The following is a 20,707-nucleotide window of genomic DNA, read 5'->3' on the forward strand; positions in this document are numbered from 1 at the left end:
GTAGAATTGACAAAACATGGTGACTAATTGGATATATCAGTAAGAAGGAAAAAAGTATTGTTCTGAGGTTTCCTGCTTGGCAAGCTGAGAAGTAGTAGTTTGGTTTATAGAAATAGCAAATATTGAAAGTGGGTCAGATTTGGGGAAAGTGGCAAGGGCATGGAGATGACTTCAGTTTTAGGTATGTTGAGTTTGAGGTATCTGTAAGTCATCTGGAGCTGTCCAGGAGATGGTTCTATACATGAAAGATCAGGACTGGTTTCGTGTCATCAGCATATATGTGCAATATGAGGTGGTGAGAGTGGATAATATTATCCTGAAAGAGTACACACAGAAGAAGAGAGGGTCTGCTGGGCACAGTAGCGCACGTCTGTAATCCCAGCACTTTGGGAGGCTGAGAAGGATGGATTGCTTGAGCCCAGGAGCTGAAGACCAGCTTGGGCAACATGGTGAAACCGCCCCCCTCCCTTTTTTTTTTTTTTTTTTTGAGACAGAGTTTCATTCTTGTTGCCCAGGCTGTAATGCAATGGCACAATCTCGGCTGACTGCAACCTCCACCTCCAGGGTTCAAGTGATTGTTCTGCCTTAGCCTCCTGAGTGACTGGAATTACAGGCATCTGCCCACCATGCCTAATTTTTTGTATTTTTAGTAGAGATGGGGTTTCATCACATTGGCCAGGCTGGTCTCGAACTCCTGACCTGAAGTGATCCACCCATCTCAGCCTCCCAAAGTTCTGGGATTACAGGCATGAGCCACTGTGCCCAGCCAAAACCCCATTCTCTATGAAAAATACAAAAAAATTAGCTAGGCATGGTGCCATGTGCCTGTAGTCCCAACTACTTGGAAGGCTGAGGTGGGAGAAACACCTGAGCCTGGGAAGTTAAAACTACAGTGAGCCATGACCACGCTAACTGCACTTCAGTCTGGGGAATGGAGTGAGATCTCTTCTCAAAACAAGTAGCAGAGGGTCTAGGAAAAGAATCTTTAAAGATATCAATATTCAAAGAATGGGTAGAGTAAAAAGAACCTGAAACAGTCTGGATGTGGTGGCTCATGCTTGTAATCCTAGCACTTTGGGAGGCTGAGGCTGGAGGATTGCTGGAGCCCAGGAGTTCAAGACCAGCCTGGGCAACATAGTGAGACCCGGGTGCTACAAAAAAAAAAAAATTAGCCAGGTGTTGCAGCTCATGCCTGTAGTCCTAGCTGCTAAAGAGGCTGAGATGGGAGAATCCCTTGAGCCCAGGAGGTCAAAGCTGCAGTGAACTTTGAAGGCACCACAGCACTCTAGCCTGGGCAACAGAGTGAGACCTTGTCTCAAAAGAAAACAGAAGAAAACCTGTAACAGAATATGAAAAATAGCAGTTTGAGAGGTAAGACTATATCTTAGGGATAGTCTATGTGTGTGCTGGGGGTTCTAGTAAAAAACTTATTTGGACTAGCTTAAGCAAAAAGAAGACATTTATTTGAAGGCTAGAAGGGGTATCTCATGGAAGCCAAGGGTAAGAGTAAGAAAGTGCTTTTGGACCTTCTGAGGGATTGGAACCAGACTCTGGACCCCTATCAGAACTAAAGGTCCACTCTCAATCTTTGTTTCTTAGGGTTGCATGGTGTCTTATTTCTGCTGCTTTCTTCTCTCTCTCTCTCTTTTCATACACACGTCTGCCTCACTCATAGCTCCATTTTTATAAGTTCAAGCACACAGTAGAGACTCTCCTTCTGACTTTATTTGCAGCTACTTTTAGAAAAAAGTATCTAATTGGCTCAGCACAGCCAATGGTTTTGCTTCCCTAGGGCCAAGTGTCCATTCCTGATCCAAGTAGCTGTGGTCAAGGGAGCAGGATCACAGGGGATGGTCATGTCTCCAGGGCCACGCTGCTGGGTCCAAGTGGGGGAAGTTTTCAGAAGAGGGGGTGTAGATTGGACAGTATCATAAAAAGAATATGGTACAGAGGGAAGCTAGAAGTGAAAGTAAGAGAGAGGGTGTTTCTAGAAAAGAAAAGTAGTTAACATTGTTATTCTGCTAAGAGAACAAGCAAGATAAGTACTGAAATTTATAGAAGACTTAGAAAAATTTAAAAATTTTTTTAAAAATTTTAAATTTAAAAGAAAAAGCTAATGTTAATTTTTCATTTCCTTACAATTTGGAAATAGTTGGGACCATATTATATGTGGAGTTTATTATTTTTATTTAATATTATATGTGATTATTAATTTTATATATCAGTTTATTTGAGTAAAGCTACTCAGATTTTTTTTTTTTTTTTTTTTTTGAGATGGAGTTTTGTTCTGTTGCCCAGGCTGGAGTGCAGTGACGTGATTTTGGCTCACTGCAACCTCCGCCTCTCAGGTTCAAGCCATTCTCCTGCCTCAGCCTCCCCAGTAGTTGGGATTACAGGCGCCTACCACCACGCCTAGCTAAGTTTTGTATTTTTAGTAGAGATGTGGTTTCACCATGTTGGCCAGGCTGGTCTGGAACTCCTGACCTCAATTGATCTGCCTGCCTTGGCCTTCCTGGGATTATAGGCCTTGACCACCATGGCCAGCCAAAGTCCTCAGATTTTTTATCAAAAATGATCAAAACATCTATTCTAGATGTTTTTCTGAAGGTAGTTTTTAGATGAGTTTAACATTTAAATCAGTGGACTTTGAGTAAAGCAGATTACCCTCCATAATGTGAGTAGGTCTTATCCAATTAAATTAAATTAAATTTAAGAGAAGAAAGACAGACCTCCCCCAGAGAAGAGTGAATTCTGCCAACAGAATGGTTTCAGACTTGAGCTACACATTAACTCTTTCCTGGGTCTTCAGCCTTTTGGCCTGCCCTGCAGATTTTGGACTTGCCAGCCTCTACAATTGCATGGCCAATTCCTTAAAACAAACTTTTCTTTGTATATGTAGATATACATATCCTATTGGTTCTGTTTCTCTGGAGAACCTTGAGTGATACATTATGTAATGAATTTTTCTAGGAATATAAATTCCTAGAAAACAATCTTAATGGCCAGGCACAGTGGCTTACACCTGTAATCCCAGCCCTCTGGGAGACTGAGGTGGGTGGATCACCTGAGGTCAGGAGTTCAAGACCAGCCTGGCCAACGTGGTGAAACCCTGTCTCTACTAAAAATACAAAAAATTAACTAGGTGTGGTGGTGGACACCTGTAATCCAGCTACTCGGGAGGCTGAGGCGGGAGAATCCCTTGAACACAGGAGACAGAGTTTGCAGTGAGCCAAGATTGCACCATTGCACTCAAGCCTGGGCAACAAGAGCGAAACTCTGTCTCAAAAATAATAATAATAATAATAAAATCTTAATGAAATAAAATCTTAACGAAATTTTAAAAATATTCCTATGAAATAGTTTTTATACTGTAGGGTTATGATTATTATAGGTTTTAGTATCCCTATTTATAGATGAGGAAACTGAGATGTAAAGAGATGATGTGACTAGCCCTAGCCCATGGTCCTACAACTGAAGAAGTAGCTTTTGGGGTGTCTGCCTAGTTTGCAACTCTCTAAAAGCTCCCTTACCTATAGGGAAGCTGTATTTTCTTTACATGATCTCGTCCCTTAGGATTTGAGAAGAGGTACAGAGTCTGAGCTGGTTTTCTCAATGAGGAAGTAAATTCAGAAGCCTTTGTCATGTGGACTGAAAGGCAGAGAAGCTGGTCTGCAGAAAAAGAAAAATGAAGTGGAAATACAGAAAGAAAAGATGGTCCTATGACTGTTCTGTTTATAGTTGTGGTTTCTTCTCCAAGCTTAGCCTCATCCCACCTTAGGGTTCTGTGAGACACTCTCTATCCTTTTAATACATCTCCTTTTTTCCTTCTTAAAATAATCTAAATTGGTTTCCGTTATCTACGTATTTGGAGTTCCAATATAATGCATGAAGTAAATGGTGATAGGTCTATATAGCTCTATAAACTCATATTTTTACTACTACATTATAACCAATAAATTTGATTTATAATTATCGTATGTTATTAATTTTATGACAAACATTTAGAAATATGAATCCTTACCCATGTTTCTGTGTCCTTAGTATAGAATTCTAGGATTGCTGGGTCAATATATATGAACATTTAGAGCTCTTCTGTGTATTGACAAAATGCTTTCCATAAAGGTTATATCAGTTTTCATTACACTAGTAGTGTATGAGAACAAGGCATGTCTATCTTTAATGTGCTATTATTGTCATCTGTTTACATATATACTATTCATTCCTAGAATTGAACAGAAATTCTTTCCTGTGCCTGCCTCCCGTATTTAAGTTACTCTGAAAATTTTAAATTGTATTAAAGACAGTTTTTATAACTGTTTTAATTGCAAGTGATTTTATTGACTTAATTTACTATCTTCAATGAATGTAAATGGAACATGCTAAAATATACAAAGTAATTCTTACTATGTATAACAGTGAGAAAAGTATATCAGAAAGATGAAAGCCCTTTGGTAGAGTAACTGAAGGAAACGTTTAATAAATTTTCTTGTGATCAAGGATGTGCAGTGAAAAGATTAGATAGTGGTATGAAATTTAAAACATCTAGGATGTCATGTGATCTGTTTTGAGTTTGGTACATTTTTATGTATTTGAAAATAATGTGAAGGACTTGTAATTTTTACTTTCTACTCTCTTTATAAGATCTACAGATTTAATTTCAGTAAAAACATTCTTATTAGAGGAAATACGTAAATGCCACAGATACAGCTCAACATTCTCTGTGAAAACGAAAACCGAAGCCAGGAAACCCCTGCCAAACTTAAAATTATTACCCATTTGTGTAATGATAAAAGTATAAAGTAAGAAGCATGATAAATTGGAAAAAGAATTAGAATAGGTCACTAGAATATAATACTAAATGTTACTTAGCATCCATAGGTCTGTTCTTTAACTGTAAAGAGAGAAGAATAGAATTAATAGCTCTTTTTTTTTTTTTTTTTTTTTTTTTTGAGATGGAGTCTCACTCTCGTTGCCCAGGCTGGAGTGCAATGGCATAGTTTCAGCTCACTGCAACCTCTGCCTCCCGGGTTCAAGTGCCTCCTAAGTAGCTGGGATTACAGGCCTCCACCACCACACCCGGCTAATTTTTTGTGTTTTTAGTAGAGACGGAGTTTCACTATGTTGGCCAAGCTGGTCACGAACTCCTGACCTCAGGTGATCCACCCACCTTGGCCTCCCAAAGTGCTGGGATTACAGGTGTGGAACCACCATGCCCAGCCAGAATTAATATCTTTAAGATCTCTTCTACCTCTAATTAAATGAAATTTTTATTTCGCCTTCATTCTAAGAAAAACTTTAAAAATATTTGAGTGATACTCTGCTTGATCCTAAGGATAAAAGAAATTAAAACAACACACTTTGAACAACTTTATATATGAAGGGCAGCATAGTATAGTAGTTAAGAGCTCAAGACTCAGGAATCAGACTTCCTGTACTTGAATCACAGATCCATAACCTGATAGCTGATTGACTTTGGGCAAAAACTTGACCCCTCTGTGCCTCAGTTTCATCTATGAAATGAGGTAAATTAGAATAGATACCCCATACAGTTGTTCTGATGATTACATGGATTAATATTTATAAAGATTTTAGAATAGCACCTGGTATGTAGTAAATTGTATGTCAAATAAAAATTATTAACCTCTCAGTAAATAATAAATTCATATTCATTTCTCCTATGTCTGCCTAGAATTGAATTTTGGCTTAAAAAAAAGTGTAGCCAAATTAACCGTCAGAAATAAAGGTTTGCTGGCTGGGCGCAATGGCTCACACCTGTAATCCCAGCACTTTGAGAGGCCAAGGTGAGCGGATCATCTGAGGTCAGGAGTTCGAGACAAGCCTCGCCAATATGGCAAAACCCCATCTCTACTAAAAATACAAAAAAAAGTTAGCCTGGTGTGGTGGTGGGCACCTGTAATCCCAGCTGCTCGGGAGGCCGAGGCTGGAGAATCATTTGAACCCAGGAGGCGGAGATTGCAGTAAGCTGAGATGGGACCATTGCACTCCAGCCTGGGGGACAAGAGTGAAACTCCGTCTCAAAGAAAAAAAAAAAAAAGGATTGCTGCTATAGCCAGTGAGTTCCAAGAAAAAAAGAAAGATTGGGTTAGGTAGGAATAGAAAAGAAGTGGAGAGAGTTTCTGATACAAATATGCATCAGAAACAAGAGAAAGGTCAGTTAGATTGCTATGACTGAGGAATGGGGGGAAGAGATAGTCCCCCTAGTTCTGACTTTTTATAAAATAGAAACTAAGCTCTTACAGAATTGCTAAATTTACTAATGTGGAAAAGGCAGAATTTGAGTTTGCTATTATAATGAGTTTTGCATTTTGAAAATTATTGTACTTAATGAGCTTACCACACTCACTTTTTCCTGAGTGCCAAGGCAGCTATACAACTGTTGTCACCACAGACTAGATTTGTTCTCAACCCTGGAGGTTTGAATAGGGATTAAAAAAAAAAATCTGCACAAAATCCACACAAGACATTGGAGAAGTTTTCTCGAGCCTCGAAGATGATGAGGCTGGATTATCCAAGACATTAAAAAAATACTTCAGTAAGGGCCTGGTGCAGTGGCTCTTGCCTGTAATCCCAGCACTTTGGGAGGCCAAGGTAGACGGATCACCTGAGGTCGGCAGTTCAAGACCAGCGTGGCCAGCAGGAGAATCGCTTGAACCCAGGAGGCAGAGATTGCGATGAGCCGAGATCACGCCATTGCGCTTCAGCCTGGGCAACAAGCGAGAAACTCCATCTTAAAAAAAAAAAAAAAAAAATCAGTAGATAATGAAGAAGTACTAATGACTTGGAAACTGCCTGGAAGTCTATATTTATTGGTTTCTGGAGAGGGAATCAGGAATTTCTTCATCATCTGGAATGCTGGGGCCTGTCTGCAGCTCTGACATGTTGCAAGCCTTACTCTTTTATCACAGATCCTTTCCTTCATAGGAACTGGAACACGGGTCCTGTTTTTTTAACGTAAGATTATATCAACTAGTATGGTAGTAAATAGCCCTTCCCTTATTATGGTTTTTGATATAAAATATATATGTTATGTTATGTTATGTTATGTTATGTTATGTTATGTTATGTTATGTTATGTTATGTTATGTTATTTTGAGACAGAGTCTCGCTGTCGCCCAGGCTGGAGTGTAGTGGCGTGATCTCGGCTCACTGCAAGCTCTGCCTGCCAGGTTCATGCCATTCTCCTGCCTCAGCCTCCCGAGTAGCTGGGACTACAGGTGCCCGCCACCACACCCAGCTAAGTTTTTTTTTTTAATTTTTAGTAGAGATGGAGTTTCACTGTGTTAGCTAGGATGGTCTCAATCTCCTGACTTCATGATCCGCCCACCTTGGCCTCCCAAAGTGCTGGGATTACAGGTGTGATATAAAATATGTTTTTAATTATAATGTGTATGTGGTGAGTTCAGTTGCTAAGTTGATTCTTTGTAACTTAAGAGTTCAAAAGAGAAACAGTAATAACACTGACATCAGATGCGAATAGGTCAAAACCATAGATTGAGAATGTTTTAAATTATATTTTTCTCATTTAATGTGTACATTAAATGATTATATATAGGTCGGTTTTTTTGTTGTTTTTGTTTTGTTTTGTTTTGTTTTTGAGAAGGAGTCTCACTTTGTCGCCCAGGCTGGAGTGCAGTGGCATGACCTCATTCATTGCAACCTCTACCTCCCAGGTTCAAGTGATTCTCCCACTTCAGCCTCCCAAGTAGCTGGGACTACAGGCGCATGCCACCACTTCAGCCTCCCAAGTAGCTGGGACTACAGGCATGCCACCAGGCCCAGCTAATTTTTGTATTTTTAGTAGAGACAGGTTTTGCCATGTTGGCCAGGCTGGTCTCAAACTCCTGACCTCAGGTGATCCACCCATCACAGCCTCCCAAAGTGCTGGGATTCTGTTTCTTAAGTTTACTCAAAAGGATTTTCAGATTGCAGTTTATTATGGTGGGTTTCACAGATGCTGTTAGAACTAAGGATTAACACAGCCCATGTTTCAGGCCAGGAACTGAATGATACTTTGGCCTTTGACACTATGTTTTCATGAATATAATATGGTAAGACTGGTGGCTGAAGGCTGAAGGCTTATGTTTACTTCATTCAACAAGTATTAATTGACTGCCTACTATGTGCCAGACACAGAGTAATACAAGCAGGAGAGAATTGCTGGTGGCTTAGAGCAGGTAATAATGGTAGCGTTAGAAGTGGTCACATTCTGGATATGTTTATTTTTGGTTTTTTTTTTTGTTGTTGTTGTTGTTTTTAACTTGAGGTAAAACTTACATAAAACTAATAATTTTTTTTTTTTTTTTTTTTTTTTTGAGACGGAGTCTCGCTCTGTCGCCCAGGCTGGAGTGCAGTGGTCGGATCTCGGCTCACTGCAAGCTCCGCCTTCCGGGTTTACGCCATTCTCTTGCCTCAGCCTCCCGAGTAGCTGGGACTACAGGTGCCCGCCACCTCGCCCGGCTAGTTTTTTTGTATTTTTTAGTAGAGACGGGGTTTCACCGTGTTAGCCAGGATGGTCTTGATCTCCTGACCTTGTGATCTGCCCATCTCGGCCTCCCAAAGTGCTGGGATTACAGGCTTGAGCCACTGTGCCCAGCAAAACTAATAATTTTGAAGTGAATAATTCAGCTCTAGTACATTCACAATGTCATACAACCGTTGTTTCTGTCTAGTTCCAAAACACTTTCATCACCCCAAAAGGGAACCCTCTACCCATTAAGCATTTGCTCCCCCTTTCTCTCTCCCCCCTGACTCCTGGCAACCATCCATGTTGTGGCTCTATAGGTTTACCTATTTTGGATATTTCATATAAATGAAATTGTATAATATGTGACCTTTGGTGTCTGGCTTCATTCACTTAACATAATGTTTTTGAAGTTCATCCATGTTGTAGCATGCATCAATACTTCATCCCTTTTGTGTTGACTACTACTCCACTGTTTGTATATACCACAAATTTTTTACGCATTCATCTGTTGATGAATACTTGGGCTATGCCTGCCTTTTGGTTATTGTGAATAGTACTGGTATGAACATATGTATAAATGGTATAAATGTATTTGTTTGAGTACTGGTTTTCATTTCTTTGGGGGATATAGTTAAAAGTGGAAATGTGTAGGTCATATGGTAATTCCATGTTTAACTTTTTGAGGAACTGCTAAACTGCTTTTCATAGCAGCTGCATCATTTTACATCCCAACAGCAATGTACAAAGCTTGCAGTTTCCCCACATCCTCACCAATGCTTGTTACTTTCCTGTCTTTTTTCTTTCTGTTAATTATTATAGCTATCCTAGTGGAGTATGAAGTTGTACCTCACTGTGATTTTGATTTTCATTTTTCATTTTCATTTCCCATTTTTTGAGACAGGTTTTCACTTTGTCACCCAGAGTAGAATGCAATGACATGAGCTCGGCTCACGGCAACCTTTGCCTCCCAGGCTCAAGGGATCCACCTACCTCAGCCTCCCAAGTACCTGGGGCCACAAGTGCATGCCACCATGCCTGGCTAATTTTTGTATTTTTGTTAGAGATGGAGTGTTGCCATGTTGCCCAGGCTCATCTCAAACTCCTGGGCCCAAGCAGTCTGCCCACCTCGGCCCCCCAAAGTGCTGGGATTATAAGTGTGAGCCACCATGCCAAGCGAGCATATTTTCATGTGCTTGTTGGCCATTTGTGTATCTTCTTTGGAGAAATGTCTATTCAAGTCCTTTGCCCATTTTTCAATTGTGTTGTCTTTCTGCTTTTGAGTTGGAGGAGTTCTTTACAAATTCTGCATACTAGATCCTTATTAAATATATCATTTGCAAATATTTTCTCTCATTTAGTAAACTGTCTTTTCACTTTCTTGATAATATCTTTTGATGTACATGAGTGTTTTGTTTTGTTTTAAGATGGAGTCCCGCCCTGTCACCCATGCTGGAGTGCAATGGCACGATCTCAGCTCACTGCAACCCCCACCTCCCGGGTTCAAGCAAGTCTTCCACCTCAGCCTCCCGAGTAGCGGGGACTATAGGCACACATCACCACACCTGGCTAATTTATTGTATTTTTCGTAGAGACAGGGTTTCACCATGTTGGCCAGGCTGGTCTTGAACTCCTGACCTCAAGTGATCTTCCCGCCTAGGCTTTCCAAAGTGCTGAGATTACAGGCCTGAGCCACCACACCTAGCCGAGTTGTAAGTTTTGATGAAATTCCAGTTTACCTATGTTTTTATTTTGTTACACGTTTTTGGTGTCATAGTTAAGAATCTGTTGCCTAATCCAGAGTCATAAAGATTTATCCCTGTGTTTTCTTTTCAAAAATTTTTTTTAGATTTTCTTTCTTTATTGAGTCAGGGTCTTACTCAGCCTGGTTGAGGCTAAGTAAGGTTGTCCAGGCTGGTCTTGAACACCTGGGCTCAAGCAATCCTTCTGCCTTGGCCTCCCGAAGTGCTGGAATTACAGGTGTGAGTCACCACACCCAGCCCCTGTGTTTTCTTCTAAAAGTTTTTAGCTCTGATATTTAAGTTGTTGACCCATTTTGAGTGCATATATGGTATGAGATAGGAGTCCAACTTCATCATTTTGCATGTAGATATTCAGAAGTCCTAGCACTGTTTGTTAAAGAGACTATTCTTTACTTTTTTTTTTTTTTTTTTTTGAGACGGAGTCTCGCTCTGTCACCCAGGCTGGAGTGCAGTGGCCAGATCTCAGCTCACTGCAAGCTCCGCCTCCCGGGTTTACGCCATTCTCCTGCCTCAGCCTCCTGAGTAGCTGGGACTACAGGCGCCCGCCACCTCGTCCAGCTAGTTTTTTGTATTTTTTAGTAGAGATGGAGTTTCACCGTGTTAGCCGGGATGGTCTCGATCTCCTGACCTTGTGATCCGCCCGTCTCGGCCTGCCAAAGTGCTGGGATTACAGGCTTGAGCCACCGCGCCCGGTCTTCTTTACCTATTTAATGGTCTTGACATTCTTTTTTTTTTTTTTTTTTTTTTTTTTTGAGACAGAGTCTCACTCTGTCGCCGGGGCTGGAGTGCAGTGGCCGGATCTCAGCTCACTGCAAGCTCCGCCTCCCGGGTTCACGCCATTCTCCTGCCTCAGCCTCCCAAGTAGCTGGGACTACAGGCGCCCGCCACCTCGCCCGGCTAGTTTTTTGTATTTTTTAGTAGAGACGGGGTTTCACCGTGTTAGCCAGGATGGTCTCGATCTCCTGACCTCGTGATCCGCCCGTCTCGGCCTCCCAAAGTGCTGGGGTTACAGGCTTGAGCCACCGCGCCCGGCCTGGTCTTGACATTCTTATTGAAAATCAGTTAACCATAGATATATGGGTTTAGTTTGGGGCCCACAATTCTATTTCACTAGTCTGTATGTCTGACCTTATGTCAGTACCACACTGTTTTGAATACTGTAGTAAATTTTGAAATCGGAAATGAGTCCTTCCACGTTGTTCTTTTTTAGTATTGTTTTGGCTCTTCAGAACTTTTTGCAATTCCATATAAATTTGAGGATCAGCTTTTCAGTATCTGCAAAAATGCAATTAGAACTTTGACAGAAGGGCTGGGCATGGTGGCTTAGGCCTGTAATTCCAGTGCTTTGGGAGGCTAAAATGGGAGGATCACTTGAGCCCAGGAGTTTGAGCCCAGGAGTTGAACCCAGGCAACATAATGAGACCCCCATCTCTATAAAACATTTAAAAATTAGCAGGGTATGGTGGTGCACACCTGTAGTCCCAGCTACATGGGAGGCTGCAGCAGGAGGATCGCATGAGTCCAGGAGTTGGAGGCTATGGTGAACTATGATTGAACCACTGCTAGATTATACTCCAGTCTGGGTGATAAAGCAAGACTCCACTCCCCACCCCCAACCAAAAAAAAAAAAAAAAAAACTTCAATAGGGATTACGTTGACTATAGATCACTTTAGATAATAGTGCTATCTTTTTTTCTTTTTTTTTTTTTTGAGGTGGAGTCTCACTCTGTCCACCAGGCTGGAGTGCAGTGGCGCGATCTCGGCTCACTGCAAGCTCCGCCTCCTGGGTTCACACCATTCTCCTTTCTCAGCCTCCCTAGTAGCTGGGACTACAGGTGCCCGCCACTGCGCCCGGCTAATTTTTTGTATTTTTAGTAGAGACGGGGTTTCACCGTGGTCTCGATCTCCTGACCTTGTGATCTGCCCGCCTCGGCCTCCCAAAGTGCTGGGATTATAGGCGTGAGCCACCGCGCCCGGCCAATAGTGCTATCTTAACATATTAAGTTTTAATGTATTATGTCTTCTAATCCATAAACATGAGATGTCTTTTCATTAATTAGGTCCTTTTTTTAAATTTTGAGACAGAGTCTCTCTCACTCTGTTGCCAGGCTGGAGTGCAGGGGTGCAATCTCAGCTCACTGCAATCTCCGCCTCCCGGGTTCAAGCAGTTCTCCTGCCTCACCTTCCCAAGTAGCTGGGATTACAGGCGCATGCCACCATGCCCAGCTAATTTTTGTGTTTTTAGTAGAGATGGGGTTTCACCAGGTTGGCCAGGATGGTCTCGATCTCTTGATCTTGTGATCTGCCTGCCTCGGCCTCCCAAAGTGCTGGGATTATAGGTGTGAGCCACCGCATCTGGCCTTAATTAGGTCTTTAATTTCTTTCAGTAATGTTTTATAGTTTTCAATGGACAAACCTTTCACTTCCTTAGTTAAATTTATTCCTAGGTATAGGTATTGTATTCTTTAGGATGCTACTGAAAGTGGAATTATTTTTCTTACTTTCATTTTAGGATTTTTTTATTGCTGGTATATAGAAACACAGCTGAGTTGTGAGTGTTGATCTTATACCCTGCAACTTTGCTGAATTCATTTATTAATTCTAATATGTTTTCTTTATGGATTATTTGGATTTTCTATCTTTAGGATTACTTCATCTGTGAATAGGGATGTAGTAGCCCCCCTCATCAGCAGAAGATGTGTTCCACGACCCCCAGTAGGTGCCTGAAACTGTGGATGGTACTCAACCCTATATATACTGTTTTTTTCCTGTACATATGTATCTATGGTAAAGTTTAATTTATAAATCAGGCACAGTAAGAAAAAAAAAAAAGAAATATCACTTTATCTAATTTGTTATTTCCTTTAGTCATTAAGATCTGTAATCTTTTTTGTCTGCTTACTGATGAAATTCTTTACTTTGACACTTAAAAGTTCAGAATTCTGTTATTCAATGGGGAGTAAATATGAAAGTCATGTCAAAACTGGATCAAGTGTTCCCCAAAATGTTTTGTTTTTTTTTAATTAATTTAATTTTTTTTTTTTTTTAAAGACAGAGTCTCACGTCGTCACCCAGGCTGGAGTGCAGTGGCGTGATCTCGGCTCACTGTAACCTCCGCCTCCCAGGTTCAAGTGATTCTCGTGCCTCAGTCTCCCAAGTAGCTTGGACTACAGGTGCATGCCACTACACCTGGCTAATAGTAGAGAAGAGGTTTCACCCTGTTGGCCAGGCTGGTCTTGAGCTCCTGATCTCAAGTGATCCACCTGCCTCGACCTCCCAAAGTGCTGCTGAGATTATAGGCATGAGCCACCATGCTTGGCCCCAAAATGTTTTTTTCCATAAAAAAATCTAGAGAACCTATCATAAAGGTAGAGACTAATGACCGAAAAAAGTCAATCAATAAAAATGACTTATTTTGTTTTCTTTAATCACCTCATCCCAGTGAAATCTGAAGGTGCCATGGAGCAGAGGAAAAGAAAGCCTCAGCTTCTTTAGCCTCTGCATCTGGCTTGAGAACATTCCAACTCTCCTTTTTAAACACCTTGGACGTAGTAAAATTGAATAAGTGTGGGTTAAGTCATATTTGGTTTCATTGCTCCTATTGAAAAGCTCTACCTTTCTCCTCCCTACCTTCAGCTCTAGCTTCTGAGACTCTATAGGTGATTTTTTCTTGAGTCTGTTGTGTATAAAGAACTCTTATCAGTAATTTTGTACATTTTTACTTCCTTATAGGGTCCAAGTTAAAAAAGAGAAGGAAGCGTATAAAGATTTTTTTTAAGTTGATTTTTTTTTCTTCTTTGGTTCTCTTTTTTTTTTTTTCTGCTGTCAACAGCTTTTTAAAAATTAGATTTTAAAGATTTTTAAAGACTTTAAAGGTTCAAGTCCCTGCTGTAGAGACAGACACCACTGTTATCTCTCACCCAGATTATACCAACAGCCTCCTAACTGGTCTCCCTGTTTTCAGCTTGCTCTCTTAAAATTTAATCTCTACATAGCAGCTTTACTCAAAACCCTGCAGTGGCTCCCCATTTAACAGTAGAAGCCAGATTTCTTATGGTGGCCTCCCAGGCTCTACTTGATCTGGCCACCCATTACCTCCCTAACCTCTTCTACTTGCTCTCTCTACTATGGCCACAGCTAGCCTCCTTGGTAGTCATACTTGGTGATCAGATACTTTGTTCACTGATTCCCCTGCCTAGTATATGCTATTCCCACAGATAATCTGCTTGGCAACTCACCTCACCTCCATTCCGTCTTGCCTCAGTCTCAACTTCTCAATAAAGCCTATGCTATCTTCTATTTAATACTGTAACCTGCCCCATGTGCACTCTGAAACTCGACCCTATTTTTATTTCTGTTTTAATTAAGATAGGCTTGTTTATACTGTGGCAATGACTTAATCCCCAAATTGCAATGACTTAACACAATAAAATCTTGTATCTTGGCCAGGAGTGGTGGCCCATACCTCTCATCTCGGCACTGTGGGAGGCCAAGGCGGGTGAATCGCTTGAGCCTGGGAATTTAAGACCAGTCACGGGCAACATGGTTGACCCTGTCTCTGCAAAATATTAAAAAAAAGAAAAAATTAGCTGGATGTGGTGGCACACTCTAGTCCCAGCTACTCCATAGGCTGAGGTAGGAGGGTCACTTGAGTCTGAGAGGTGGAGGTTCAGTGAGCCAAGATCACGCCACTGCACTCCAGCCTGGGCAACAGAGCGAGACCCTGTCTTGGGAAAAAAAAAAAAAATTCTTGTGTTACAAATCCATTATGCGTTGGCAAACAGCTTTTTCCACTTTGACCCACAAGGACGTAGGCTGATGGAAGCTTGCCCATCTTGTGATGCATCTCAACATGTGGTTTCCCAGGGTCACATATATAGGAAAGAAAGAGTTCAAAGGAAGATTGAAAGTGGCATAAGTCATCCCAGCACTTTGGGAGGCCGAGACGGGCGGATCACGAGGTCAGGAGATCGAGACCATCCTGGCTAACACGGTGAAACCCCGTCTCTACTAAAAATACAAAAAAAAAAAAAAAAACTAGCCGGGCGAAGTGGCGGGCGCCTGTAGTCCCAGCTACTCGGGAGGCTGAGGCAAGAGAATGGCGTAAACCCGGGAGGCGGAGCTTGCAGTGAGCTGAGATCCGGCCACTGCACTCCAGCCTGGGCGACAGAGCGAGACTCTGCCTCAAAAAAAAAAAAAAAAAAAAAAAAAAAAAAAAAAAAAAAAAAAAAAAAAAAAAAAAGAAAGTGGCATAAGTCACTTTTTTCTGCAGCTCACTGACCAAAATTAGTTGCATGACCCTAATGTAAGTGAATCCAAAATGTAGGAGGAGCACAAGGAATATTAATGAGCATCACTATTTCTTCAACACATGTTCTCTTTTTATTTTTTCCATACTACCTATCAGGTTTTATTATATGATTTATATATTTTATGTAACTTATACATATTTACATATCATATCATTTGCATACTTTTGTGTTTATTATTTAGTGCCTCCTCTAGCAAGAATAGAAACTTATGCTCCCAGAAAAGAATATAATTATTCTCCCAAGGAATATTTAGAATGTAGAATTAGTAAAACTTGATTATTGGTTGAATACAATGGCTAAGGAAAGAATTTGGGATAATTCATGTTTCTCATTTGGATTACATGGTTTTTGGTGTTTCTAAATGAAATAGGGAATATCAGAGGAGGAACAAGTGTGGGTGATAGGACATGAGTTTGGTTTGAGGTGTAAATGGGTTTACCGCCATAGGAACCTCAAGGTGGAGATAATGTGCAGAGTTGGATATATGGTTCTTAAACCCAGGGAAATGGGTAGGTCTTCAGCATGCCTAGTAGTAGTTAAAAAATAAGAAAGGGGGCCAGGTGCATTGGCTCACTGCGCCTGTAATCTCAGCACTTTGCAAGGCCAAGTTGTGTGGATCGCTTGAACTCAGGAGTTTGAGATCCCATCTGTAGTCCTAGCTGCTTGGGAGCCTGAGGCAGGAGGATCACTTAAGCCTGGGAGGTTGAGGCTGCAGTGAGCCATGATTGTGCTGTCGAACATCAGCCTCGGTGACAGAGTAAAACCCTGTCTCAAAAAAAAAAAAAAAAAAAAAAAAGAAGAAAGGAAAAGGTAAGACTGTCAGTAACTACTAAGGACAGAATCCTTCTTTATACTAATGTTTAAAGAACAAAAAGAGGAAGATACGCTCTTGTGTTGGAAATGCAACAAAAAAATGGTGAAAGGGGAACCAGGGGAGTATGAAGCTATGACTATCAAGGATATTTAGAGTTTCAAGGAGAAAGTGAGGGACCATGTTAAATGTAGTAGATATGTAAACAACAACAACAACAACAACAACAACAAAACAACTCTGCCTGTAGTTCCAGTTACTCAGGAGGCCAAGGCAGGAGGATCACTTGGGTCCAGGAGTTGAAGGTGGTAGTATGCTATTATCACACCTGGGAATAGCCTCAGTACTCCAGCCTGGGCAACATAGACCCTGTCTCTCTAAAAAACAAAACAAACCACCAAACAACAACAATTGTGTACTAAATATTTTCTACTCTTGTTACAAGCTTACTTAACTCCTTTGCTCCTTTATTTCAACCCAACTTCCCTAACCACCTTGGCTTCAGTTTCATTGAGAAATTTGAAGTCATCAGGCATAAACGGCCCCAAATGTGCCCTCCCTTCTTCCCTTTACAAACTTACCACCATGCCCATCCATCCTTTCCTCTTTCCCTCCAATTTCAGGACATTTCACAGCCAACTCTTCCACTAGTGCCATTGATACCAAGAATTGTCTACACTTTCTGTTTATGCTTTTTCCCTTTTATGATTTCTGCTCCTAGTATTCCACGAAAATTTTTCTCAGTAAGGGGACTATTTGAAATTTTAGTCGATGGGCGAAAGTGAAAAGCTAAGTACAAAGTGTTGAATACTGAATACAAGGTAGGGGAATAGCAATATAAATTGCAGATAGCAGCCACTGATGAAGTGAGAGGGAGATAATGCCAATCCTCCTCCCCAGACAACTGAAGATATTTACATGGACCAGATTCAGGTACTATTCCAGAGGCCCTTTCATTTTGGCGGCCATATTAAAAGTATGTCTCTTACCTGTCCTCCTCCTCCTATACCATGCCAGTGATTGAATCTTCATTGTAGAAGCAGAAATGAGCCAGTTCCCACAATAAAGAATGTAGACACATGAGATTTCATTCATCTGTGCAAAAGTATTTCTTGAATGTCTGCTATGTGCCATACTCAGGGTTAGGTGCTGGGAATATAATGGGGAGTAAAAACACAAATTTCTTGTTTTAGTGGAGTTTACAGAATAGTGATTTGATTTGTCTTTTATTTGTTTATATCTAACTTAAATTTGTTTAACTAATTGTACTTTTTTTCCCCTTTAGTATCCTCTTATATATGGACTGATTCTTATTCCCTGCTGGTGTTCTCTAGTTTGCCTAAGTAGAATTTACATGGGAATGCACTCCATTCTGGTAAGGAAAATGTTGTCTTCTTAATACTTTGTTTTTTATGACATTGACAGTCAATTTTATAATTTTTAATCATTTGCAGACTTACCTGGAGCCTAAATGAGAAAATATTGTAAGTCTTCTGACTTTGTTTTGTGAAAATATCAACATGATAGTTTATGAAGTATTAATGTAGTAGTCACATATTTCATAGAAAGTTTCCAGCAATCACAATAGCCAAGTATAATAATCAAAATAAAATTTCTTCCTCCTTCCAGTCTCACTTTCATTTTCCTTCACAATCTTTTCTGTCTCTCCTATCACTGAGTCAAAACCAGCAATGTGACTACAGAAACCAAGGAGAGCTCCTAAGTATTTTTGAAGAACCAGTGACTAGAAACTATGTGAACTTAAACTTTCCAGGTGCCATTTGTATTTACATATTAAACTCTGCTTTTCTTTCCCATCAGTATGTTAGGACTCACAGTGGACGTTGTGTTTTGAGAATGCAATTCGGTTCCCAAAGCAGCAGCACAGGGACCCTGTACTATTTGCAGCCACACCCATTCACTTTTCTTCCTCTCTGTCCCTACTGACACCACCTTAGCTCTGGCCTGCAACATATCTGACTAGATTACTGTGATAGCATCTTAATTAGTAGCCAACTTCCAGTTTGACACTGCTCCACCAGTATTCAGTCTGTTTAATAGACTTTCCAAAACACAAATATGATGCCATACTGAATTATTAGGTTTCCTCCAATGCAAAGAGTTTCTTACCTCCATAATTTTACAAATGCTATAACATTTACTTGGAATGTCCTTTTCACTTTCTTTACCTTAACTATCCCATTCATTCTTCAAGACTCACTATAGATGTTCTTAACTCCTCAAAGCCTTATTACCTTCCCCATCTTCTCTTTCTCAAGACTTGTGAGGTAACCCTTCCCCACTTATCCTAAATTGCAATTGCTTTTTTCCTTATCTGTCAAGTATACTAGACTCCAAGTTCCTTGAGAACAGCAACTGTGTGTTTTAACTCTACCTTTAGCATCCAACGTGGTGTCTCATGAGGCATCTGTGAATGAATTATGTATTATCATGGAGATAAAGGATCAGAAAAAGAGGTGGAGGAATTCATGGAATTCTAGTTTCTAATGGGTCATATCAGTTTTTTTCTTGTCTTTAACAACTTAACATTTTTAGAATTTTTTTCTCATATTATTTCATTTGCTTATTTCATAGCTATAGAAATGTTGGTTTCTATTTCTCAAATTTCTTGCTTCCAGCACCTGCTCCTTCACAGATAAATTTCTAGAAGTCCCAAACACTATTTTATTTTGTTGGGAGGCAGGGTGTGCTGTAATTTTTGGGTTGGTCATTGTTTCTAGGTTTTTTAAATTTTAATTTTAGATTCAAGGGGTACATAAGCAGATTTGTTTACAAAGGTATATTGTGTGATGCCAAGATTTGGGCTTCTATTGATCCTGTGACCCAAATGGTGAACGTTGTACCCAACAGGAAGTTTTTCAGCCCTTTCCTCCCTCTCTCCCTCCTTTTGGAGTCCCTACCAAACACTTTTTTTTCTTTTAGAAGCAGAGTCTTGCTCTGTCTCCCAGGCTGGAGGGCAGTGACGTAATCTCGGCTCACTGCAGCTGTCTCCCAGGTTCAAGCGGTTCTTGTGCCTCAACCTCCTGAGTAGCTGGGATTACAGGCATGTACCACCACACCCGGCTAATTTTTGTATTTTTAGTAGAGACAGGGTTTCACCATGTTGGCCAGGCTGGTCTCGAACTCCTGACCTCAAGTGATCCGCCCGCCTCAGCCTCCCAAAGTGCTGGGATTACAGGTGTGAGCCACCATGCCAGGCTGATACTGTTGTTTTTTAAAAATGAAATGTTTAGTTGGGTTAGTCAAATATCCAGGATGGACAACATCTGTTCTTTTTTGTTTGCTTGCTTTCTTAGAGACAAGGTCTGTCTCTAAAACAGACAGCTCTGTCACCCAGGCTGGAGTGTGATGGTGCGAACATAGCTCACTGCAGTCTCGAACTCCTGGGCTCAAGCGATCCTCCCACCTTAGCCTCCTGGGTGTCTAGGACTACAAATATGCACCACCATGCCCAGCTAATTTTTAAATTTTTTGTAGAGATAGGGTCTAGCTATGCTGCCCAGGCTGGTACTAAACTCCTGGTCTCAAGTGATCTTTCCACCTCAACCTCTCAAGGTGCTGGGATTACAGATGTGAGCCACTATGTCCAGCCTAACACTAAGAGTTTTAACAATGGTTATTGTTAGGTAAAAACTGCTTGTTATTGTTTATCTATAATTTTTACTTTTTCTGTAGTGAGCATGTATTAAATGTGTATTTTAAAGAAAGAAGATAGATACTTCAAAAGTCATCCCTAATCATAGCTTTTATAATAAAAAACAATGCATTATAACAATACATTTTGTTGTCAGAAACTCTGTTGTCATCACTGTCATGTTTCAGCTGGAACCAGGACACCTGAAATACATTATAGTTAAAATAAAAACAAAAAAGCCATTATGAGATAGGAGACCTGAATTTCAGTCTCAGCAAATCACTAGCCTCTCTAGGTTTGATCACTAGAAATGAAAAAAAAATTAAAATTTAATACGTAATGAATCTTCATTAAATGTATGGTATTTAATATCGTCTACCATAAATTGATGATAACCTGGAGTATTCCTTTTAGATCTGTAATTAACAACTTTTAGGGTGTAAGAGTTATTTATAATAATAAATAGCTAAAATTATTTGCTAAATTTCCTTTTAGAAAATTTGCTACTTTGAGCTCTTTGTTACCTTTAACATTAATTGTTCTTTATTGCATACTTTGTGCTGTAATACTTAAAACCACTTAGTTATGTATTTTAATGTTATCCATTATATTGATATGAAAATGATAGCCAACATGGTTATGTCATAAATTTGAATGTTTCTTTTTCTGATTCTATTGGATAGA

At 40.4% G+C, this 20,707-nt stretch overlaps 1 protein-coding gene across 1 annotated transcript in view; it reads left to right on the forward strand.

Annotated features, from left to right (window-relative positions):
• Nucleotides 1-20,707, forward strand: part of SGPP1 (sphingosine-1-phosphate phosphatase 1) — a 49,082-nt gene that overhangs the window by 16,802 nt on the left and 11,573 nt on the right. The window contains 1 exon segment of the mRNA XM_030931420.1: nt 17,654-17,743. Within this exon segment, the coding sequence (XP_030787280.1) occupies nt 17,654-17,743 (90 nt within the window).

The sequence above is a fragment of the Rhinopithecus roxellana genome, chromosome 5 (assembly GCF_007565055.1).
Source record: "Rhinopithecus roxellana isolate Shanxi Qingling chromosome 5, ASM756505v1, whole genome shotgun sequence".
Classification (NCBI taxonomy): Eukaryota; Metazoa; Chordata; class Mammalia; order Primates; family Cercopithecidae; genus Rhinopithecus; species Rhinopithecus roxellana.